This window comes from Talpa europaea, assembly GCF_964194135.1.
Source record: "Talpa europaea genome assembly, chromosome: 1".
Taxonomy (NCBI): domain Eukaryota; kingdom Metazoa; phylum Chordata; class Mammalia; order Eulipotyphla; family Talpidae; genus Talpa; species Talpa europaea.
Genome location: NC_140073.1, coordinates 115,227,472 through 115,254,017, shown reverse-complemented (window position 1 = coordinate 115,254,017; position 26,546 = coordinate 115,227,472). Strand labels below are relative to the sequence as shown.

The following is a 26,546-nucleotide window of genomic DNA, read 5'->3' as shown; positions in this document are numbered from 1 at the left end:
GACCTTAGAAATAATGTGAATAAAGAGTGATCCTGACTTTAAAAACTGACTCTCTGCTTCAGGTACAAGAAGGGCCAGAAATTGTCTGCAGATGGGCACTTACAGGTTTTGCACAAGGAGACAAGACATTCAGTGTTCATTCCGAAGGTATGCAAGGCAGACGCAGGCCTCTATGTGGTTCGTGCCCAAAATTCTAGTGGCATTCTCTCTTCCAATGTCATCCTCCACGTGACAGGTAACCACAGGCCGCCTATCACAAGAATAAACTGGATAATGCTGTGTGTCATCTATGTTAGTGTCTCCCTACTCTACTGGCTGCTCACATGGTAACTCTGGGAAGGAACCCATGAATGTTATTCTCATGATCCTAAAGGACACTATGATGTTTCTTTTCCTGCATTTTCTACAAAGCATCCCCCACCAAATACACTCCATTCTGGTCCTATTGCTTGTGTGGCTAACATCTCTGCTCAGTGAAATAACTTCAACTTTTCTTTAGTGGTTTAATGTGTTTGAGAAGCTTGTTAAATGATTAGCAATGGATCAGGATACTGTTTTGTATTTTAGAAAAAAATGTGTTCAATAGAAAACAAAGTAAAACTTTACTATGTATATTCCATCTTAATTTAATCACATGCAGATCAAGGTTCACATCAGTATATAGCTGTGGTAAGTTTCAAATCCAACTATTGGGTAATTTATTTTTTACTGTACTCATGAATATATTTCTTTGTAGAATAATTGTAGAATGTTGAACTGAAGTTTTAATTTTTATTATTGCTTAACTATCCCTTAACATTGTCTTTTCATACTTTGATCTCATTTATTGAAATGCATTCATTCTATGGAGTTTCCAAATAGCCTATATTCCTGAGCCTAAGGATGCAACTTTAATCATTCCTCTGTTGATTTCATGGATTTGACATAGGAGAACAGATGTGCCTTTAACTGTAAATGAAGTTTGAAGCTTCCATCAAGCTCTGCATGGCATATTGCAAGATAGTCATGGACTACTGAATGAACCAACTTTAGACCTGTCATTCTGTTGATGTATTTGGGGCACCCACATATATACAAATGCAACCAGATCTCTTTGCACCTAATCTTGATTTTGCTGATGATGATCTTTTTGCATTTGATGGTAAGGCATCTCAGTGCCTCAGTTTCCTGTTTAGAAAATGGGTTCATTATCTACCTCTTGGATAATTAAGAGTTTTTACTTCACTTCTTGTAAAGATCTCGAAAATGGAAAGCACTCTAGGAATACTAAATGTAATTATATTATTTAATGCAACTGGTCATTGCACTTCCTCCTGCCCACTATTTCTCCTGCAGGTGCTGCTGCTTTAGCATATTAAATTAAAAGAGTAGGATTATTATGTGGTTTCCCACTATTCCCACGTGTTAAAATGGCATTTTATGAATTGAAATTTAAATTCCTTGCTAATTTCTTTAAACTACATCCTTACTTGAAACTAAACCCAGAAGGATATATTTAGTATTTAAAAGGAGGGGTATAGTAAGATGAATTCTAGTCTTATAAGTTTGATGTAATATTGAAGAATGTTCCATGTCTTTCTGAAATATATTATTCAGAAAAGAGGGTATTTGTTTGGTTCATTTAAAAAATAAATATGAATAAGAGAGGCATTTATTTTTTAGATTTTTAAACATAGTCTTGTACAACTAAACAAAATATTTGGTTGAAATAATCTCAATTTTTGATAAAGGTAAAGAATGAACTATGCTGTTGTTAAGTCTATCTACAATTAAAAGTATTTAATGTGGTATATTCAAATTGATATTAAAAAGTGCTAAATCTCATCTGAATATGTGAATATCTGGTTGACTGAAAAGTTGGCATATTTTTTTCTTGTGCTGCATATTCAATTTAATTTAAAAATTAAATTTCCTAATTTTCTTGGTTTGTCACCTTGGTTGAATTGTAGTTTGAGGTGGCTAGGGCATGGATATTGCTGGTTTTCTTTACTTGTTGCATAGCAGTTCATTTTAATTTGGGGGGCAGAAGGGTGGGACATACATATTGCATGATATATCACCAAAATAAAATATATGAAGATAGAGGTAAAATATATGTGCAAACACATATATACAGCACATATAGAGAGAAAAGGCATCCTGATTTCAAGATATGGTTCAGAATGCTGTCTCTCTCTCTCTCCCTCTCCCTCCCTCTCCCCCTCCCCCCTTCCACCCTTGCATACCTGCCTACCTACCTATCTGCTTACCTATCTTCCTACCTACTTACCTACCTCTTCTTCTGAGCTACTGTTTGACCAGCAGTGAATAATTAGTTATTTGGTTATTCTTCTGATTTTAATGTATTTTCAAAGACTTAAGAGTGATTTTTCTTTATTTTAGGACTTCTGTCTTGATCAATGAATTCTCCTTATGAAAGTTGAACCAAAATAATTTATTAATAAGGAAAACGTAAGAAATTCAGATGATGTTTGTATTTTAAGATATACATGATTTATAACCATTTCCTTCTAGAGAAAACTTTAGTAATATTGAAATACTTTTCAATAGAATAGGAAAATACAGATTGATAAGAATGTAGACTTAACCCCTTGAAGGAATGCAACACAAATATGTTTTGAACTTCTAATTAGGTCACATCATTGGACTTTCAGTTCCCATTTTCTAATAAAAGGATGTATAAATATTTGGTGGTGAAGTTTTTTTTCAGACCCAATTCCAGGAGAAATTTAATGTATGAACCCTTATATTTGAATCTCTGCAGAGTCTATAATATCTAAAATATTAGGGAAAACAATACCTTCTAACTGCTTCACTCAATTTCAAATTTCTGCAAGTAGAACACAAAGCTCTTTAACCTGGTCTCCCCTCTGTCTTCCATCAAAGCAACATTTAGCTTCAGGTTTTTTTGGTTTTTAAAAATATTTTTTACATCATTTTTCATTTTTGTATAATGTATGCATTTTCATCTTGGTTATAGTCCCCGTAAAATTCCTACCACCCTTGTTTTGATCCTCCTTTCTTCTCCACCCCCAGCCCCGTAGTGTGTCTCTGGTTTATAGTTGCCTGTTGATTTTGTTTTTCACTTTAATTATTTTTTTTTAAAGATTTGTTTATTTATTTTTTATTTTTTAAATAATAAATTTTATTTTTATATTCCCCCATACAATTGCAAACGCCCCATTCTGACCCCAATCCTTCCCCTCCCGCCCCCCACCCCCCAAAAAGTGTCTCTGTTTCATAGTTTTCTGTTGATTTTGATTTTTACTTTCTTATATTCATTTTCCTGGTCCCTTATTTAAGTTCTCTAGATTCCTGCTATGAGTGAGACCATCCGGTATTTTTCTTTTTCTTTTTGGCTTATTTCGCTGAGCATGATCCCTTCCAGCGCCATCCATGTTGCTGCAAATTGCATGTGTTTATCTTTTTTGAATGCTGAGTAATATTCCATGGTATATATGTACCACATCTTCTTGATCCAGTCATCTATTTTGGGGCATTTGGGTTGTTTCCAAAGCTTAGCTATTGTAAACAGTGCTGCTATAAACATAGGGGTGCAGGTGCTCTTTGGAATTGATGTTTCTGTGTCCTTTGGGTAAATACCTAGGAGTGGAATTGCTGGATCATATGGAAGCTCTATGTTTAGTAGGTCAAGAAATCTCCACACAGCTCTCCATAGTGGTTGGACCAGTTTGCACTCCCACCAACAGTGCAGGAGAGTTCCTTTTTCTCCACACCCTCGCCAACATTTGTTGTTGCTAGTTTTTTTAATATGTGCCATTCTCACTGGTGTGAGATGGTATCTCATGGTAGTTTTGATTTGCATTTCCCTGATTACAAGTGATGTTGAACATTTTTTCATATGCTTGTTGGCCATTTGCATTTCCTTTTCAGAGAAGTTTCTTTTTAGCTCTTCTGCCCATTTTTTGACTGGATTATTTTCTTTGTTGTTGCTGAGTCTCATCAGCTCTTTGCAGATTTTTGTGATCAGTCCTTTATCATTAGTGTTGGGTGCAAAAATGTTCTCCCAGTTGGTGGGGTTTCTCTTTGTTTTTGTTATTGTCTCTTTTGCTGTGCAGAAGCTCTTTAATTTGATGTAGTCCCAGCTGTTTATCTTTGTCTTCACTATCACTGCTTTGGGTGATGTGTCTGTAAAGATGTCTTTGATGTGCAAATCCCGTAGTGTTTCGCCTATATTTCCTTCTATGTATTTTATGGTTTCAGGTCTTATGTCTAGTTCTTTAATCCATTTTGAGTTGATTTTTGTGTATGGTGTGAGGTAGTGGTCAAGCTTCATTCTTTTGCATGTAGCGACCCAGTTTTCCCAGCACCATTTATTGAACAAACTTTCTTTGCTCCAATGCATAGTCTTTGCTCCTTTGTCAAAGATTAGTTGACCATAAATCTGTGGGTTTATTTCTGGATTTTCTATTCGATTCCATTGGTTTTTCACTTTAATTATAATTATTCTTTTTCCTGATCCCTTATTTAGGTTTTCTAAATTCCTACTATGTAACTTCAGGTTTTTACCCTATTGTTTTCTTTCATTTTTTTTAGTCCTTTCTTCCCAAAACTCCTTTACTATTTTCTAGTCTATCGTTGTGTCGCTCAACTCTGGCTTATCCTTCCATATCATTTAAGTCCAATGTAGATGTTCCTGCTCCATGCTCTGTCAACACCCGACTTGACATAGTCACTTCAGTAGGACCTAGTGATGGAATTTTCACATATTCAAAAACTCATCTCCCCTAGTTAGGCTGTGAGTCCCTTATCAGAAGGATCTGTGACAGCCCTGTTTATCACTATAATCCCAGCACCTAAGACATAATCACAATCAATAAATTTTTAAAAACTGTTTTTTTTTTTAATAGAGGCATGTTTTTTATTTGTTTGTTTGTTTGTTTTTGTTTTGTTTTATACATGCACTGGGTACAGTCAGAAGCGCGGGAGGGTGAGAGAATTCACCAGAGCCAGAGTGGGGAGCAGAGCAGGCAGAAGGACCGAAGTACACTGCTGAGGGGAGCAGCGGGTGGCAGGAGAGGTCTGCGCGCCATGTGGGACCCTCCTCCGGTGGCCGGCGAGCAGCTGGGGATCGAACCGGCGCTGCAGAGGCCGCAGGCAGCTTCGCAACCCAGAGCTCAACCGCTGCGCCACCAGGGAGGCCCAATAAATTTTGAAAAACTGTTTTTGAAAATACGTGGTGATAAATCTAGCTGGCTTTTTGTTTTTTCAGTAAGGAGGGCAACAGGGAATGTAAATAGAGAAAGATGTAGCTGTGACCCTATTATCCTTCCTTACCATGGACATTTACTGATCAGGATCATGTTCTGGCCCCGAAATATACATAAAATACTCTCACCAAATCTACAAAACTTAAGTGGGAACGTCCAGATCCTCTGTTTTAGACCTGGAATGAAAATTTAAACTTAAAAATCAAGGCTATCTCATAGGTCAAAATGGCAGAGAAGAGACCAAATCTGGGATCATTACTCCAACAGTTTAAAGCATATTAAACAAGTATAAATTGCTACCAGATATAAGAGGAGAAGTGGGCATTCCCACTCTCAGTGACTAAACCAAACTACCAAAACCAGGTTTATGTACTTGTTTGAACACTACACATATTATCAATATTTTATTGTAACTGGGGCTCAGTGATATGGCTGTGAACATACCTTACTTGTAAATCACATTTTCACTTATACATGTAAATACAAAAAAAAAGTCAAGTCCAAGAGCCCAAAGTATTTGAACTCCAAATGAAGGAAGCAAAGAGTATTGAATCTTGTTCCACTTTGTTTTATTTATGGCCATTCCTTACTAGAAATTACCATCTGAAGCTTTTACATGCCTGTTGTAGGTACGGTATTTTAAGTGTGGCCATGAAATAAATTAGTTAAAATATCTCCCCCTAGTAACCTCTAATATTGCATTTCAATTCAAATGTCAAAGCATGACAGACTATTTTCCATTCATAACAAGCAGAACCTTGAGTTGCATCAGTGAGCCAAAAGATTTGCATTCACTAAATGAAACCATGTTTCACTTTAAAGCAACAATTCATTATCACTGCTCTCATTATATGACATAGTTGATTGTGATCAGCTGTGTAGGAACTCAGCCTCTCAAAAAAAAGGCAAAACTGTTAACTGGCCTTTTCCCATGAATCCAGACAATTCTGTTCCCTGTGTTTATGAGAGTTTACATGATATCATGGACTACTTGAGCATCAGTGAGGAAGGTTTGAGGCATGACATGCCTCCAAATAGAAGCCTTTGACTCTGGAATTTGAGTGTCTGGCCAGAAATTTCTTCTATTCGAAGGTAGTTTCTTTTCTATAAGCCATCCACTTTAAGCAGCTAGAGGAAAAAAGAGTTATTTAAGCCTATAGCAAGCAGAATAAAAGAAATTATAAAATTAGAATACAAATTAATGATCTTAAAAGGAGAAAATAAGGAAAATCAAACAAACCAACACCTGTTTCTCTGAAAATGTCACTAAAATTGATACACTTCTAAAGAGGCTAATCAAGACAAAGAGGATAAAATTACCAACATCAGAAATAAAAGAAGGGTGATAATTGCTGATCCTTGGACACTAAAAGTATAACAAGGGAATATAATGAACCACTTTATATCAACAAATGTGATAAACAAGATGAAACTGATCAATTACTTGAAAGACACACACTGCCAAAACTCAAGTAGAATCATACAACCTAAGCCCTAGAAAAATATAGGAAATTGAATTAATAATTAATAACCTTCCATAAAGGAAACATTAGGCTCAGATGGTTTCACAGGTAAATCGAACAAACATTTATTGAAGAAATAACAATACTTCATAATCTCTTCAAAAAAATAGGAGCAGAGAGAAAATTTCCTAACTCATTCTATGATATCTAAATGACCCTAATACTCTAGTAAATATATTAAAAGAAAGGAAAACTACAGACCAATATCTCTCATGAATATAGACACAAAATCCTTAACACAATAGTAATAAAAATCCATCAATGAATAAATAGAATTACACACACAAATGATATTTGTTCAAGTATGCAGGTCTAGCCCAATATCAAAAAATTATATAATGTAATCTATCACATCTATAGTCAAAAGAAGCAAAAACATATGTTTGAATATATGTTCATGATGATAATAGCGTAACTCACAAAACTAGTAACAGCACAAACTTTCTCAACTTGATAAAGATCATCTACAAAAAACCCATAAGTAATATAATTAATGATGAGGGTCTGGACATTTTCCTTCTGACATTGGGAACAAGGTAAGAATTTCCTCTCTCATTGCTCTTATTCAACATTGTGCTGGAAATTCTAACTAGTGAATAAGTGATAAAATTTATGCATTTTGGAAATGGCAATAAAAGTTATGTAATTTGGAAAAGAAGAAATAAAATTATGTGTCTTGCATATAATATGGTCTTTGTAGGAAATCCTATAGTTTCTACCAAGATCAACAAATTCAACCCAGGAGAAAGGCAGGGAAAAGGCAATAAATGAATCACAATGAATCAAGTACCTCTAAAGGATAATTCAAAAGTGGGTGACATGAATTTTTCCCCTTTTTATAACTTGATTACAGACATTGGAATCTAGTTGCAATCTGATTTATCTTGCAGCTTCTTTTCATATTTTGATGTTTTTGAGAGAGAGAGAGAGTTATATTTTTAAATTTGATTTAGGTAACTCTGGTACAGAATGATACATGTTTTACGAGTACTTGTTCAAAACTCTTCAATAATACTGATAACCACCAGAATACCAATAACATTTTACTGCATTCCATAGGAGCTCCTGCACCCTTTACTATCACTCATACCCCACAGCCTGGTAATGTCAGTTCTATGTTCTGAATCCAAGGGTCTGTTTTGGCTTGATTTTCCTGTTCTTTTGCTTTATTTCTTCATATCCCACATATGAGTGAAATCATCTGGCCTTTGTCTTTCTCCTTCTGACTTATTTAACTTAGCATCGTCCCTTCCAGTTCCATCCATGTTGTTGCAAACGGCAAAATTTCATTTTTTTTTATAGCTGAGCAGTATTTCAATGCGTATGTATACCACATCTTCTTGTGTGTACATACAACTCATCCAAATCCAAATGGATGATTTGTCAGCTGGTATGCCATTGCACTGCAAGAATGAATGCATTTCCCATGAGTATGTACTTTCCTATCTGCAAGGATTGTGAGATTTCTTGGTAGAAAACAGAGTTAACATATGTCAACCTTGTATCATGCTTTAAAAAATAATCAGTTTCATAATGTCCTTTAATTAAAAGATTGAATGCAAATGACTTCAGCACCTACATTTAGCTATAAATTTTTTGACGAAATTGTTTTGTGTTGCCTAAATGTTGGCTATATACACTTCATTTCCAAATTCTTGAATATAGATTTTGTTTAAATATGCCACTTATATAACATAGACTAACAATGTACTTTATTACGTAAAGGAAAACTAGTGGATGCACCACAAAAAACAAATATTAAACTTGTTTTTTTTAATCATAGGCCTTATAAATATAATTATACCAACAGTGGATCAATTTATACCACATCCAGATGTGCAAATTAATGAGCAAGCAAAGTACATGTAATAACTTCTGTTCAAGCCTATGGCAGCATATTATGTGACTGCACTGGTTTTGATTTACTGTGACAGCTGAAAATAGATCATGAGCACCAAGAAGAGTGACACAGGCTTCACAGAACACTCTTCTGCAAGTCATGGTCACAGTCTAAGGAACAGGGGCTGGTTCTCTGGGCACATGAACTCCTTTTTTCTGTGCTGACATTAACCATTGTAGATAAAAATCCAATCAGTGAGGGGGGTAGTGCAAATCTTCCAGAAAACTCAAGAATTAGGGAATTCTTATGGTTTCTTTATTTTTTTTATGTTTAATATATTTTATATAATTCTCACATCATTTTTATTTTTGCACAATGTATGCATTTTCATTTTGATTATATTCCCCATGAAAGTGCACTCCCTTATTTTGACACTAATCTCTCCTCTCCTCCCTCCACCCCCCCTTAGTGTGTCTCTGGTTTATAGTTGCTTGTTGCTTGTTGATTTTTTCTTTATTATAATTAGTCTTTTTCCTGGTTCCTTATTTGGGTTTTCTAAATTCCTGCTATGAGTGAGACCATCCAGTATTTGTATGGTTTCTTTAAATGGAGAAATTGTTAGTGCAATTACAATTAATTGGCATAGTGAATCAAATGTCAATATTATCATTGCAAATTAATAAAAACCATTTCAAGAGTTTTGGATCTTGAAATTACATGCCTGTGAATCTATTTCTCAGTATGAGTTCTTACCTTTATGAAATCGATAATATAGGAAATACTTACATGATATATGATGTAATCAGATCAGAAAACCACCTCATGTTAATGGTGCCAGTTCCATAAGCAACTAATGGCCAAGAATTAATGAAGAGATAGATTTTCCTTATTTTAACAGTGGTGTAATACATATATTTATATGCATGCTATAAGACTCAATACTTGGCACAACTCCAGATTTTTCAAATGTATAATTAAAAACCAGTATAGTTCAAGTGGAATTCCCAGACAGCTGATAGAAAGGGGAAAATATTATTCATATATATATATATATTTATAAATCAACTCCAAGTATAAACCCATTTAAATTCTTCATAGACAGAAATCCAAAGAGTTATTTCTAAATAGAACTTAGAGGCTTCTTTTATTTAACTGTAATAACAATATCATAAATCAATGTTCAAGAAGCAGCTGTTGTTGTTTTTTAAAATTCCATTGGCTATTATATTTGAATTTTCCATATGAAGTACTAAATGTGAGTTCTTAAAGACAGCTATTTCAAGGTCATTTTTTCAAGATTATTGAAGAATATATGATTATTTCAAGAACAATTTTTTGTGCATTCTTTTTTATTGCTAGTAGTTTATGCATGCTGATAATGAAATGTGTATTAATGTTTACTAAGTACCTAGAAACAACAGAATTTACTTGTTTGTTTTTTAACTTAGGGTCCTTCAAAATGTAATTTTATATTAAACTCCTGTAGAGGTAACAAACAATCTGATTATCTTAGTCAAACTTTTGTGGATAGGGGATATTTATTCTTGTATCATACTAACTCACCAATGCTGTTAATAATTGTAATTGTGCAATTCAAGAGAAAAAATCATCATCATTGATAGGGAACATATTCCTATTTAACATCCAACTACAGAACAGTGGTCTGTTTTATAACAAGACAATAATCAAGGCAAGTAAGGAATGTTTTCTAAAGTCAATTATACTATTGATAGTTTCCTTTTTTCTCTAGGAAAAAAGGAATATTGAATTCATTTCTTCTATATGTTTTCACATGTCATTAATTTTAATGAGTAAATGTTTAGGAGAGATGAAGTAATAAAGAACTGGGTTATTTGTTGTTGTTTTTGCCTAACACTGGGCAACTAAATGTATATTCCGTGGATAGATAATTTAACCCATTGGTTATATTGTACAGTTTTCAGATTCAAGGAATTGTGCTGGTGAAATTCACTGAAATGGAAATCCATGTCAGCCACAAACAGGAAACATTATCTAAGGGAAAAATAGGTGAGATGATAAAAATGGCAAACAATTGCTAGAACCATACGAAGAATTGGAAAGCAGATTGGAAACATTATAGTGCTGAAGAGGGAATGCAAACCCAATTGTAACTGTGCATTAATGTTCTCCCCTGTGGTGGTGTTTTTTAAGAAACTATGTCCTTCTGTCTCTGGTCTATTTTGAAGGAAGCACACACATATACATACCTGCACATACACACACATATCTACATTAAATACATCTAATTGTATCTATACACACAATGAATACCCTCTGAAAATCTTACAAAGACTTACTTTGGAATATTATCCCAGGCATCTACCTCTGTCTCGGCCACATCGCCCCATGAGGGCTGGCCCCGAGAATCCCTGGGCTAACTTTAGGGAGATTTCCTTCAGGTAAGTATGTAGACAGTGTCTCTAAGATTTAGCCTGTTTTAACCAACCTACAAAGTTTCAGATTGGTGGAAAAGAGGAGCATTTCTTCATTGTGTGTCCATTTTGGCAGCCTCTTCCTTTCATACCTGAATTTCTTTAAGTGAAGTTATTATAAAGTAGGAGAAAAATATTTTGCACAAGAGCTGTGGAACTACATCGCCTAAAGAATAAGTTGCTATAACTCAACTGCCTGATTCATCTGGTGTGCCTCTTATAGCCGTGCTACAGAGGGAACAGCAGCAGCAGCAGCACCTAGGAGCTTGTTGTACGTGAAGAATCTCAGACTCCAACCCAAACCTACTGAATTAGAACCTGCCTTTTAGCAAAGTTATCAGGTCATTTTGATGCATATTAAAGTTTGAGAAACATTATTTTAGAGAATACCTTGGTTTTGTGGCCTCCCTGGTGGCACAAGTGGTTAAGATGCAGCACTGTGAAGCTATCCACAACTACTACAGCACAAGTTCAATCCCTGGCCAGGGAGGTGACCCACATGGCGCAGCAGACCTCTCCTGCCTCATCCACTGCTCCCTTCAGCAGGGCATTTCAGTCAACCTGCCTGTTCTGCTCCCTACTCTGTCTCTGGTGAACCCTCTCACCCCCACACCTCTGGCCTGTACCCCAGCTCTTGTATGCATAAATAAATAAATATATCTTAAAAAAAAAAGAATACCTTGGTTTCTAAAGCATTTAGGCCTATATGCAGTGAATTCATATGAGGGAAATTTGTGGTCCAAATTTGTAAGACTCAAAATGGAAGAGTTTGACATTAGTTGCCACTGCAACATTCAAGTAGATTGACAATTTTCTGTAGCAGAAATAGCAAAAGAAGTTAGGATGGTGCAGAACAATCTAAAATCTGTAGGGTCTGGCTTGAAAATAAACTCAGGTTTTAGGCATCACATATGTAATCAGATCATTTTGTCAAAATGTGGTATTTAGGCACTGCCACCAGTAACTCTGCAAAATAGGTACCAGAAGAATCATAAAGTTTTGTGTTCCAGAGGCACAATGCTGCCAAACAAGTATCATAGGGCCACAGCATACCAAGCAGTTAATCATGAGTATAGTGTTTATCTATTCAAAAATAGGTCAAAGGTTTATTCTGAATGGGAAAAGTATTCTCTGCTTTTAAAATTCCTTTGGGATAAGTATTGGAAACCATTTGCAATTGCACTCAGTTACATACCCAACCAATGAGCAATATTATCCAATAGGGCAATGCCAAAACTAAATGCCCTTTGGAAAGTTTGGTAATGAGTTCCCAGGGCATACTATATCAGGTGAGCTAAAAACTAGAGTTACACTATTCTCACTCGAAAGTCTTACAATCAAATAATTAATCTAATCCTTAGATGATTATTCATGTCCCGTACTGCCATTTCTGTAAACAGAAACTTTGTTGTTCATCTTATTAGCCTTAAAGTATATTTTCGACTTCAAGTACACTACAAAATATAAATGGCTATTTTAATAACATTGACACACACTTCAAGTCAGAGATTCATTGAGATTTAAATTACATGGTATTAGATGTATACATTATTGGAAATATATTATAATCAAGGTTCACTTTCTTTTTTTTTTAAAGATTTATTTATGCATACAAGAACTAGGGTACAGTCCAGAGATGCAGGAGGTAAGAGGATTCAACAGAGACAGAGCGGGGAGCAGAACAGGCAGATCCACCAAAATACAATGCTGAGGGGAGCAGTTGGCAAGACAGGAGAGGTCTGCTGCACCATGTGGGTATTTCTGCGGCTGATCAGGGTCGAACCCGCGCTGTAGATGCTGCGGACAGCTTCACAGCGCTGCACTCAACTGCCTGCGAGGCCCTCACTCTCTTTTATAATTTTATTTTTTATTGATTTTCCAGTCATTTACCAACTATGTAACTTAGAAATTTAACTTCACACTTTCATATGTGCAGATGCTTCACTCACCTTCAACCGTAGCCCGTCACTAATACCCTATCACCTTCCCTCCCTCTGGTTCACTTTGATTTAAATTTTTAATGATGGATATGACTTCACATGTCTACTCTAGAATTTTTATTAAATTAGATAAAATTCAATACCTCTATTGATTTGCTCTGAAAATCCTAGAAGCATCTGAATCTTTTTAAAATTGGATAAACATAGGATTTCTCAGAGAAAATTGGAAAAACACAGTATCATTGTGAATAACTAAGGATATAGCACATAGTAGTTAATGAAAAATTGTCCCACTGTTAGAAAAGAGAAGGTTGCTTGGCATAGCTCTCTCTAGAACGCAACCCTAGCTGAACATTGTCTTTATATTGAATGAGTATAAGAATGCAGAGTGGCATAATAAAACATGAAAATTCATTTTGATGTCTTGTGTGTGGAATTCTGAAGAACTTCATAGGTAAGTCACCTTGTGAGATTATAGCTCTCTTAACAGAACTATCAACATGTCCACCCACATAATGCCTGCTTTAGAGAAAAACACAGTACCAGGTTCGGGCAATTTAAAAGATTTAACCTTTATTATATTGAAATGAAGTCAAATTATTTGTCTATTATGATCTCTTTTGAAATAAGCTTTTACATATTTCTAATGATTTTTTTTTTCCTGAGGGGGTCATGTGAATTAATGTTTTCTTTTTAAAAATTCTTTCATTTCGCTTTGATCTGCTTTAACTCTCTTTCTCAGGGAAAAACAACTATGTTTAAGTAGCTTTATAAAATGGCATTGTCTTATTGCATGTAGAGTAATCACAAATAGAACACAGCTCATAATTTTGTTTGAAATTGCACTTAAGAGGATAAATATGGTTTTAAGTGCAAACACATTCAGATATCATTTTCTTTAAAGAAAAAAAAAGATATTTCATAGGAAGAATATTATTTGTAATTAAATATATTTCTCAAAGGAAAATCTGACTTTGTGAAATATTCCTTAAAGAAAAATTATCTAATTATCTGAGCTTGTCTATGTGGCCATAACCCTTCTCTTTCTCTCTCTCTCTCTCTCTCTTTCTCAACAAACCAAGGCAAATGAGAAGCAGGAACACAGGAATACAAGAAGTCAGGACCAAGAAGAGTAAAAATAGTACCATAAGCTTTCAGAACCACCACTTTTCAAAGTGAGCCAGAGGACAGTGCAGTAGCTATATTTTCAAACAGCTACCCCGTTATAAAGCATAAATTGCACAGTCATGCCTTATTGTCTTGTTATGTATCAGGTAAAATGGGGAGGTGTTGCTGGTGTGCTTTATTTGGTAATTACCTTTAATAAACATAGGCAATACGTGTATTCCACTTATGGCCTTTAATGTCTTAGAAAGCTTTTCTAAAACAATATGTGTACATTGACCTGATAATGTTTTATATAGTTTTGTTTGGGTTTTGAGAAAAGCACTTCATAGGATATTTACATACTTATTAAGGTTATTTAAAGGTGAGGAAAATGTGATTTTTCATGGCTTATCCCTCTAAAGCAGGGGTTTATCAACCTTGGCAACAGTAACATTTGGGGTCAGATAAATCTTTGTTGCAGTAGCTGTTCGATGCATTATAGAACATTCAACAACAGTCCAGGCCTCTACCCCCTGGACACCATTATCTATTCTCAGACCAAAATGTTTCCAGATATTGCCAAATCTTCCCTGGCAGAAAATCATCACTGGCTGAGAATCACCATTCTGCAAACACATGTTAGCTTAGGTATAGTCACGATTAAACACTGGGGTTTTGTTCAGTGAAATTTAGAAAATAGAATCCAGCAATAAAGATGGTCTTCAAAAATTTACTGTTGCTTTATTATTTAACTTTTCCTTATACATTTATTCTCAAATGAATGACTAATATCCTGGATAGATTATTGGAAAGTTTCAGTTGAGCAAATTTATTATGAGAACTAAAATTTTCAACATATCATCTCCCCCAGTATAGTAATCATTATGTTGTTCAGTATCAAGTAGAAGCCCACAAAATTCATTAGACTGGATTCTATATTTTCCTGGAATTTGACATGAAAAAAATGTGGAGGTTATATTTCTTTGGTAAAGGGGATAAAGACATTTACAACAGGAGGCCATGCATGCTTTGTTCTAAATGTCCTCAATATTAATTCTGCTTCAATTCTTGTCTGTAGTATAATCCTTAACACTGTGACTTTCTCTAAAAACTCTTATTCTGCTTTATATCCCTATAATGCCTGGGGTATATTTTTAACTTAAGAATAAGTTTTTCATATTATTGGATCCTTCTCTCCCTCTTTTATGTGAGAAAAGCAGAATTTAATAAGAGGGCTAAAATAAATAAGAGTTTAGAGATTATTTGCCTTTGTTTTTGTTTTCATTTTTTCAGTCAGGGAAACAGTGGTTTCTAGATGATTTGATGAGATTGCATGAAAAAGAAAATTGGCATTGTTTATAAATACCTTTGAAAATGAACACATTTAAAATATTCTGTGTGTATCTTATATTTGCAATTCAAACCTTTTTCTTTTTTAGCACTACACAAAATTCCAACATTTCTAAAAAGTGTTGACTCTGCCACCTCCAGGAAGGCAATTTGATTCCACACAGCACCAGCATATGAAAGACTGGGACCACTTGTTGCTTAGTTCAAAGATGACGTCCTAATGGTATCTGGAGTTGTTAAAGTACATCACATAGTTTTATTTTCAGAATATATACTTTTTATTTCCTCTCCTAGTAATCATAAGCATAAATCTTCAAATGTGGAACTACCCATATGAGTGTTGTATAGCTTATTGTCCTTTCTTCTTTTAAAGCTATCACCCTAAATGCATTAGGCATTCTAATGTATTCCAAAGATATAACATTTACTAGTAAGCAAAGTTCTCATTTCTGATGTCTCTTGAGCCAGATTTTTTTTAGATTTACTTATTTATGTATACAAGAACTGGGGTGTAAGCTGGAGGTGCAGGGAGTGAGAGGAGTGGGGAGCAGAACAGGTGGATCTACTGAAATACACTGCTGAGGGTAGCAGTGGGTGAGACAGGAGAGGTCTGCTGTGACTTGTGGGTCAGCTTCCTGGCCAGCAGTCCAGGGATTGACCTGTGCTGCAGTGGGTGGTGATACATTTATAGTGCTATCTTTAATACCTGCACCAACAGGGAGGCCCCCTTGAGGCAGATTTTTATCTCATCTAAGGAGAATAGTATATAAAAACCATTTATCTAGGGAGTGAGCCTGTCCACCACCAAGGAGCCATATCCAAAGTTTTTTTTTCCTTCAATCTCTCTTCATCTTGGCATATACACTAATTGTCCCAAAGTATTTATTCTGTTCAAAAATGGCTAAGATGCACAACTATTAGAATAGCTAAAATCCAGAACACTGTAAAAGACCAAATGCTGGCAAAGGGTGTAGAGCAACAGAAACTCTCATTCATTGCTGGTGGGCACACAAAACGTCAGTCACTCTGAAAGACAGTCTGGCAGTTTCTTACTAAACTAAACATACTCTCACTACACGATTGGGTAATTACACTCCTTACCCAAAGGACCTTTGCATATTTATCCAAAGGAGTTGAAAACATATGTCCACACAAAAACCTGAACACAGATGTTTATAGCAGATTTGTTTATAATTGATAAAACTTGGAAGCAACCAAGATGTCAACGGATAAACAAACTGTGGTTCATTCAGACAATGGAATATTTTTAGCAATAAAAAGAAATGAGCTATCAAGACATGAAAAGGAATAAAGGAAATTTAAAAATATATTGCTAAGTGAAAGAAATCTGTCTGAAAAAGCTACATACTGTCTAAAACCACCTATGTGACACTAGAAAAGACAAAAATGTGGATTTTGCTGGGGACTTTCAGGAAGATAGGAAATGATGAACAGGTGGAGCACAGAGTATTTTTAAAGCAGAGAAACTCGTGTGTTTGATTCTATATACAGTATTGGTGGATACGTGTTATTAGGCTTTGTCAAAACTTATAGACTGGCTTTTACGTAGTGTAGTGCATGGACTTTAGTTAATAATTTGTAATAAATTTACTACACTAATGCAATATGTGGAAAAATAGGGGGAATTATGTGTGGAAAGGGAATACGTAAGAACACTCAGTACTTTCTTCTCAATATTTCTGCAACCTAAACCTGTTGCTTAAAAAAACAAAACTTCATTTTTTAAATGACTTAGAAAAGAAAATCACTCACTAATTTTTGAAGTGATGAAAAGAGAGGAATCTAGTCACAGTATAGTTATTGGACATAAAATGGAATGACTAATTTAAGTAATAGGTTTTTCTTTTTTTTTCAGTTTTGACAGTATTTCTCAAAACTTTAATAATAAGCAAACCTATTTCAACAGAAAAATACTATTGCAGGTCCTCAGGATTTGATGACTATTTTTAACACTTTTTTAACTAAAATTTGTGCAAACATTAAACTAAACATAATTCCTTATGTTGATAAAACTAGGAAACAAAAATCTGCAAACCAAAGATAAAATCAATATATTTATGAGCATTCAGTAATGTGACAGATGATACATTGCTACTTAAAATAAGAATTCACAGGTGACATGGTGCAGGAAAACTATGGGGAGTACATCTGAGGGGAGAGACCAGTTACTGCACAAAATGAACAATGATGTAAGAAAAAATAATAAAAAATTAAAAATAAATTAAAAAGAGTAACCTTTACCAGAGAATCTGAGAAATTTCAAAATAGATATATATGAGCATGGTTTTATAGCAAACTCTATGGGAAACTGAATTATCTTTGCAAAGTTTAGTTGGTGAGCCTGGAGTTGGAGGGATATGTTTGAATCCATTGTCACAGAGCTCAAGTGGCCTGATAGTGCTTATCTTCACCACATCTTGGGGTGTCTGTGAAATGTGGGCCTTTCAGCATGGGGCCCCTCCTACTTTATTTCAGACTGTGCTGGAAGGGATGAGGAGAACCAAAAGGTACCTTGCTACCTTCTTTTTCTGCATCAAATTCTGAACAATACATTTGTGACTTAATTAGGACAGTCTGTCCATAACTTGCATTCTTTTCTGGCCTGAAAACAGTGCTAGCTCACTAAGGTAACTTTGAAAAATGTAACATCCAGAAATGGTGTAATGTTCAGAACGAAATCTTATGTCCCTTATTTTGAGTTCTGGAGTCTTCCCCAGGGTTCCCTCAACCCCTTAAGCAGATCACCACTCCTCACTCTCCCACTAGCTGTCCGAAGGAAATTGTCATGAGCTTCAGAATTTCAAACCCACTATAAAAAGTCCAATTAAAATGTTGACTAAATAGAGTTGAAGCAGAAGCACGTGTCCTGTCCATGAGATGCAGTGTCTCTGACATTCAATATGGAATGTGAGCTAAATGCCTGAAGCAAATATGAATCCTCTCATGTCAATGCTGGATGGAATACTTTCCTAGGAAGAGGTTTTCACATTTCTTTAGGAAGAGCTGGCAGATGTTTCTATTTTGAGCTGGCAGAATTCCCCAGCTCCCATTCTATTATCTCCACTCCTTCATGAAAGAACTTTTTTGAAAGAGATTTATATACTTCCATTCACACCACTTCATGGAAACAATATCCCTCTCATCCTAGCAGTGACACTGAACCCAAATGACATATTCCAGCAACATTTGGAAACAACAGTTTTCTCTTAGAGTTGACATATTAACTCCCTTTGGGCTTTCATGGTGTCATTCTCACCTGGACGTCCTGTTATTCTTCATTCTTGGGTGTTTTGTACATTTTTTCCTTTTTTAAATTGTTGCGTTCTTCAGTTATCCATCTACCCCAGATCCCTTCCTGGCTCCCCTGCTCTCCTGCTGAAAGATCCTTTACTCCCAAAGTTTCAAGTGCCAACAAAATGAGTTAATAACTCCTAAATGTTTCTCTCCAGTCCAAACTTCTTCAAGCTTCAGATTCAATTTACTCTATACCTCCTGCTGCATTTCCACTAGCACCTCAGTTTTGCCTATATCCAAAGTTATCTTTACCCAAGCTTGCTTCTTTCCTTAATGCAATAAACAGCATTATTACAACCCACTTGAGTAAGCCAGAAATTTTGGAATCATCTTTATATCCAGTTCCCTCACTCCAAGTTCTTCAATTCCTAACAATTCATAATCATCTCTCAGTGGTGCCCTCTTCTTTCATCTTTATAGAAACCACCATGCTCTAGTCTGGTGTGACAGTCTCCATGCCTGGTCCTCTTGTCCCTTAAATAGGGTCATTCTTCCGCTTTTCTTAGAAAAAGGCCAGGAAGTATTACCACAGAACTGAATAGAAACAAAACAAAACTCATACAAAATCCATTTCTACTGACTTTGAGTCACAAACATCCCAGCTATATCAGGTCTCTGGTTGGAATTTTCCCTACTTTAGCCTGGAAAAGAAGGATCCCTTCCCTACTCCACCTCTTCTTTTCCTTCTCTTCCAGCAGTACTTCAGACTTCAGCAGTAGCAACATGCTCTCAGATACAACTTCCTGAGTAAAGAACTCAGCTCACAAGTGAAGGGGCTTTTAAAGGCATGCACTGTTTTCTGAGAGGGCACTGGGGACAATGAGAAGATAGTTCACATCTTCAAACCAAAATCCTGCTGAAGTTATGATGAATTAATAATATATATAATTCCATTTGTAAGGTTATAATTTCTGAACTTGAATTTTCTATCTTTTACTAATACATTCAAGGAATTTTTCTAAGGAATAAGAAATTTCCTACACATTCATTTCTTTATGAATAGCTTTCCCCTCCCATTTGACATTGCCACGCATCTTGTAGAAAATGCAGACAACATAGGTAGGCAACAAACAAGAATATCAAATTAACCCACAATCTAACTCCCAGAAGCAAATATTATTAGCATTTTAGTATTTTTATCTGTATCCCCACATATATATGCGTACATACACATGTGCACATGTATAGACATAACTATGAACACATGTAACATCAACGCCTTCTAGCTAAAGACCCCACGAGCATGGGCATAGTTAACATGTTTGGCTTACTGCTTTTGCACAAAGGAGACCACATGCCATAAGAACCACAGGCACCTCTGTAACGGGGAGTTAGAGGTGACATGGTAGGTTTGGAGTTTGTGTTAGGAGACTGGGAGAACACGGCGTTGTTGTGGATTGGAGGCAGAGGTAATTGTGTTTGGGTATCTTAATAAATTTTGCCTACAGGAGCTGTAAACTGGTAAAGAAGCAGCAGTCAGAGAAGAGGAGAGAGAGACAGAGAGAGTGTAGAGATAATTGACTGATAAATTTAAAACTACAGGGGAAATGTGAATATATTTGCTGCACTGCGCAATATTCAGAAATTCAAAAACTGCGCAGGATTCAAATCAAATATAAATGGTGTTATAGGAAAAAAAGGTTCTGCGGAAAATCAATTGTGAGGCAGCATAGTCCAGGTTTTTAAACTCTGGAGATAAAGTCAAATCCTGACACTGCTCCTTGCCAGCTCTGTGCCCCCAGGCATGTTATTTAACCTCTTTGAGCCTCTGCTTCCTCACTAACAAGTTGGGCAGCTCAGTGAAGCTTCACTGAGCCAGTGCCCACATCAGATGTGAGAAATCAAAAACAAAAACAAAAACAAAACAAAACGCCACAGTCACTCGTATTAGCCAGGGTAGAGGAGTCATTTTTCAGGCTTGGACAAAGGTCATGTTCTCTGTTCAGACAAGATGAGCAGTGGTTTGTTTTTGACTTAGTCCACGTGGTCTGGAATCACCTTGTTTATCTTGATGATTTGTGAAACTGTATTTAACAGAAAAACACAAGCCCTAGCTGTGAGTACAGGCCAACTTCTGGACTTCAGGCCCTTCCTTTCCCTTGTCCAAGCTTAGAGAGGCTTAATGCTATGTAGGATCTGAAATTTGTGATTCTATTAACCCTAATGCGTGGAGTCACTGTGGGGTTAATAATGCTGTTTTCCTCCTCTGACCCACATCAAAGTCTATCAGCAGAGATAAAAGCGTTACAGGGCAGAGAGAGGGGCACCCCAGATCCCGCGAATCTGCCTACTCTAAACAGGTTCTGCCATCCGCCGCATCAACACAAAACATATGAGACTTTAATGAAAAGAAATTTTAATACAATTAGTAAACAATACAGGAAAGGCAAAGAATATAGTTTTTAAATCAAGCACCCAAAGTTACCCATCCCCTTGTGGGTAAAAGTCCACCCAAGCAGGATTGGTCCAGAGCAAGGCCCCAAAGGCTGCCACAAGTCTAAAGCATCTTCCAGTGGGGACCCACAGAAAAGGATCAGAAACAACCAGACAAGTCTGGAAGGAAAAGAGTAAAATCAAAATCAAGATAAAAGTTTTCATTGTTAGCTAAGCTATGAAAACAACCAAAATGCCCCAAAATAGATGACTGGATCAAGAAGATGTGGTACATATACATGGTGGAATATTACTCAGCAATCAAAAAAGATAAACTCATGCAATTTGCAGCAACATGGATGGAGATGGATGGGATCATGCTCGGTGAAATAAGCCAGAAAGAAAAAGAAAAATACTGGATGGTCTTACTCATAGCAGGAATCAAAAAAACCTAAATAAGGGACCAGGAAAAAGACTAATTATAATAAAGTAAAAATCAAAATCCACAAGCAACAATAAACTAGAGACACTGTGGGGAGGGGGGGAGTGGTGAAGTGGGAGGGATTAGGGTCAAAATAAGGGGGGGTGGGAATTATATGGGGAATACAACCAACATGAAAATGCATACATTGTGCAAAAATGAAAAATGATGTAAAAAATAAATAAAATTTAAAAAAGGGAAAAAAAAAGTTGCCATTGTTATCCTCCCCACGAGTCTAACCCACATTGTGTCACCCAGTCTACAACCAAAAGGCAAGTGCAGTTTCTTCATATGTCTCTCTGCTCCATGTGCCTCCTCCAGGTCTCATTCTGGCTCCATCCTGCTTCCTTCCTTCCTCAGTCTCCTCTGCAGCTTCTCCCTGCTCAGCTCCACCCTCCCTTGGGCGGGGCAGGAAACCTGGAAACTCCCCCTTTCCTAGGGACCACCCTGTTACAAAAAGAGATGAAAGTTCACATACAGGTGATATGTTTTTTGGGTTTTTTTTTAAAAAAAAGATTTATTTATTTATACAAGAACTGGGTTACAGGCCAGAGGTGAGGGAGTGTGAGAGGATTCACCAGAGACAGATTGGGGAGCAGAACAGGCAGACGACAGAAATACACTGCTGAGGGGAGCAGCGGGCAAGACAGGAGAGGTCTGCTGTGCCATGTGGGATTCTTGCTGGTTGGCCTGGATCAAACCCACGCTGCAGAAGATGTGGACAGCTTCACAGCGCCACTCTCAACCCGCTGCGCCACCAGGGAGGCCCTACAGGTGATATATTTTATCATTCCAGCTAAGATGGAGAGAAACTACTAAAGATGGGATTTTACTACTAAAAGTTTGAGATGGGTAAGTAAACATTTCAAAATTAGATGCAAAGTAAAAGGTACAAAATAAGTAATTTCTTACTACTGAGATAATAATTAATATTAATAGAAAGACATATCCCCTCCAACTTTCTCTACTCTCATTTCCTTAGAGTAAGCTTCAGGGCTTCAGAGAAAGTCAGTGTAAGGGCAGGAAGGGGCACAGTGCAGGTTTTCTGATCCAGCAGATGGGGTAAAGGAGGAGTCCTGGAGCCCTCAGTGGCTTTTGCAGGCTTTTATTGGAATTTACCAGGTACATGGCTGGGAAGGGGTACTGGGGGGCCGGGAGGCTGGCAGACCTCCCAGGCCCCAGCAAGTCTTCACTCTGTCTGGGCTCTCTGGCATTCTCTGGTGGTCTCTGCTCTCTCATGCTTCTGCTTCTGCTTCTCTCTGCTTCTAGTGGCATCTCCATGATGCCGCCCTTATAGGCCCAATCTTAGCCCAGGTGAATCCCATCTATGCAGGCCCACACCCCACTCCAGGTGCCCGCCATCAGGCATGCATTCAGGAACGCAGATCCATCACCAATCCTAATGGCGGGAGGGCAGAAAAACCTGAATCTTTTTACCTTACCCTACAGTCAGTTACTAATAGTTCTAACATGTGTCTATTTCACTGATAAAGTTGTTCTTTTCTCAAGAAATATTTTATGGAGCATTCTATTAGTTTGCAAGGGCTGCTATATCATTTACAGACTGGGTGACTGTAGGGTAAGGTAAAAAGTATCAGGATTTTCTGCCCTCCCGTTATTAAGATTGATGATGGTTCTGCGGTCCTGAATGCATGCCTGATGGCGGGCACCTGGAGTAGGGTGTGGGCATAAGTACATGGGATTCACCTGGGCTGAGACTGGGCTTTTAGGGGCAGCGGCGCAGGGACACCAGTAGAGGCAGAGAAGAGAAGCAGAGAGAAGGCCGGAGAGCCCAAATAGAGTGAGGATTTGCTGGGGGCTGGGAGGACTGCCAGCCTCCTGGCCCCCAGAACCCCTGCCTGCCATGTGCCTGGTAAATCTAAATAAAAAGCCTGCAAAAGCCACTGGGGGCTCCAGGACTCTCTCCTCCTTTACCTGGTCTGCTGGATTAGCGATCCTGCCCTGTGTCCCTCCTGCCCCTATAGTGACTTAAACAACAGATATTTATGTTCTCATGGTCCTGAATATTGTACATCAAAGATCAATTTGTCAGCAGGTCTGGCTTGTTACTGAGGCCTCTCTCCTTGGCTTGTAGATCACCGCCTCCTTCCATGTCTTGACATGTTCTTCCTCTTTGTAAATCTGTATCCTAATCTCTTCTTTTAAAGACACCAGTTATCTTGGATTATAGTCCACCCTAAATACCTCATTTTAACTTAATATCCTATTTAAAGACTCAACTCTATCTCATTATAGCAATGTTCATATGTACTAGGGATTAGGGTTTTGACTTACTTAGGGGGGACGCAATTGAATGCATAACTAGCACCTACTGTGTGTCATTGTTCTAGGCAGCGTTGCACCTGACAATGATTTGGGTACGGGGAGCCAGAACATTAGGAATGGAAGATTATGGATTCCATTAGTGTCTTGTATGATGGAGAGTTCCTGGAGTTGCTGAAGATTTAAATCAAGGAAGTGATGTGGTTGTGGAGTGCTTGTTTGGATTTTGGTGTAGAATTTAGTTTGTAGGTAGACAAAAAACAGTTAAGAGGTTAAATCCAATAACACAGTGAGAAATTAGGATGGCAGTGGCAATAGACAGGACCGTGAAGACTCAGGAAATGTTTAAGTGGTTGAATTAAAAGAGTGTAATGACATCTCAGAAGGAGACAATGAGGGAGAGGGAAGAATTACGAACAACTCCCAGAGCTTTTAACTTAGGTGCTTGTGACATTATTAACTTAGGTGGAAAAATCAAGAGGAGGAATGGATTTATAAGGATTCAAACCTGGCTCTTTTGAATTTAAGATTCTTTTAAAGCTAACCAGTATACAGTGAAATGTGAATTCGGAGCTTCAATAGGTGAGAAAGCCAAAGATAATCACTTTGATGTCATCCAGATGTAGTTAAAGCATTGAATGTAGATGAGTTAAGGCAAGGAAAACACAAAATGTAGGAAGAGGCAGCATCTGAGAAAAAAATAACACACTTAAAAAGAAGCAGGGAGGAAATTGCTCATGAGTGAGTCAGGAATGTGTCTCCAGAGAGACAGGTTCCACAGAGTTCAAGTTTGAGAGAGCTCATAGAAGAAAAAATATAAAAGTTAGAAAGCGAAGTGGTGAATGTAATGATATGCACAAAAATCTTAGCACTGTCCATGGGTATAATGTTTTATTAAAGAATCTGAGGCCAAAGGAAGACACAGTTCAAGTTCAGTGTTGTGAACTCACTCAACAGTTTTCCTTTCAGTGACGGATGAGGAAGAAAAGAATTTATTTGAAAGCCCTAACACATCATATATTATTATGCATGATAAAAGTATACTTTTTAGAGTGAATGAGTAGATTTTCATTTTTTCTTAATTTGAGGTAACATTGGTTTACACCACTGTATATGATATACAGCAGAGGTATAGGATCGCATCACTTCAGATGCATAGGTGTATGTTACTTACCAAGCATGCCACCAAGACTCCCATAGTCCTCTACCATAGCTCCAAATATGTTATTTTTACAGTATCCATTGCAAACTGCCAGGAATGCATCAGGAATTAATATCACATGACTTATTATAATGTCACATAAAAGTTTAAAATGCCTTTTGGATTTGGAAATAAGAAAGGCATTCAAAATGTTGATTTAATTGGGATGAGAAGAACAATGAGAGAAGACACTAAACAAGGGTTCAGAAAGTAATAAAGAACAATAGAAAAAATAATAGGGAATAAAGAAATGAACATGGCAGCAAGCTCAGTTATAATTATGAGAAAATATATGTGTCAACAATAAGAGCTGATACATAATAGGGGCAGGTAGTAAGTGCACAGTGTTATGATAGTTGGCGTGGTTATTGGCAGAAAAGAGATGGAGTGGTGTCTGAAAGGTACTGCACAGTATGGAAGAACCAGGCCAAGCTTTCTCAAAGGAAGGGAAAATTTATTGCTCCCGGGCAGATTTCACCAACCGAAGGTGGGTGTCGGTGAAGTTGAAGTCATGCAGGTTGTCAGGGGGAGACAGGTTTTTATGGAGTGAGGAGAGGTCAGGTGGTAAACTGGGTTTGTGTGGTGGGAAAAAGTTTGGTGGGGGGAGGTTCATTGTCTGAATCCTCTAGGCAGGCTTCTGCATTCCTGCCCCCAGGTGGGCTTCCTGGTGGGCTTTTGCATTCTGCCTTCCTGCATTAACCTTTCAGTGTCCAGAGAGCAATGCAGAGTCTTGAGAAGGTTTGTGTCTTTTATTATTTGTTGGGTTTTTTTTTTAAAGATTTATTTATTTATGCATACAAGAACTGAGTTACAGGCCAGAGGTGTGGGGGATGAGAGGATTCTCCAGAGACAGAGTGGGGAACAGAACAGGCAGACTGACTGAAATACACTGCTGAAGAGAGCAGCAGGCAAGTCAGGAGAGGTCTGCTGTGCCATGTGGGCAGCTCCCCAGCCGGGGATCAAACTTGTGCTGCAGCAGCCGTGAACAGCTTCATCGATTGCATCTTAACCCCTTGCGCCAGCAGGGAGGCCCTATTTTTTTTTAAATTTATTTATTTATGCATACAAGAACTGGGGTATAGGCCAGAGGTTTGGGGGGAGTAGTGAGAGGGTTCACCAGAGAGTTGGGAGCAGAACAGGCAGATCTACTGAAATAAGCGCGGAGGGGAGCAGCAGGCGAGACAGGAGAGGTCTGCTGCGCCATATGGGGTGCTCCCTAGCCGGCTGGGGATCAAATTCATGCTGCAGTGACTGAAGATAGCTTCATAGCTCTGTCTTTAACTCCTGTGCACCAGGGAGGCCCCTATTTGTTGGTTAAGATAACTAAGACCATGGTATATTTAACAGATAAGAGCAAAAGCATGTAGAAAGGGGAAGTTAAACATATAAATATGGGATAGTAAAAGTCCAGGCAAACACAGAGGAGAAGGATCCAGAATAGTGTTCTAA

At 37.2% G+C, this 26,546-nt stretch overlaps 1 protein-coding gene across 1 annotated transcript in view; it reads left to right on the top strand.

The window, feature by feature from the left end:
- CCDC141 (coiled-coil domain containing 141) overlaps positions 1-26,546 on the top strand; it is a gene marked incomplete at both ends in the record, with an annotated part of 197,454 nt that overhangs the window by 158,005 nt on the left and 12,903 nt on the right. The window contains 3 exons of the mRNA XM_084258924.1: positions 63-326; positions 10,531-10,622; positions 11,271-11,318. Of these exons, the coding sequence (XP_084115050.1) occupies positions 63-326; positions 10,531-10,622; positions 11,271-11,318 (404 nt within the window). The remainder of the gene's footprint in view (positions 1-62; positions 327-10,530; positions 10,623-11,270; positions 11,319-26,546) is intronic.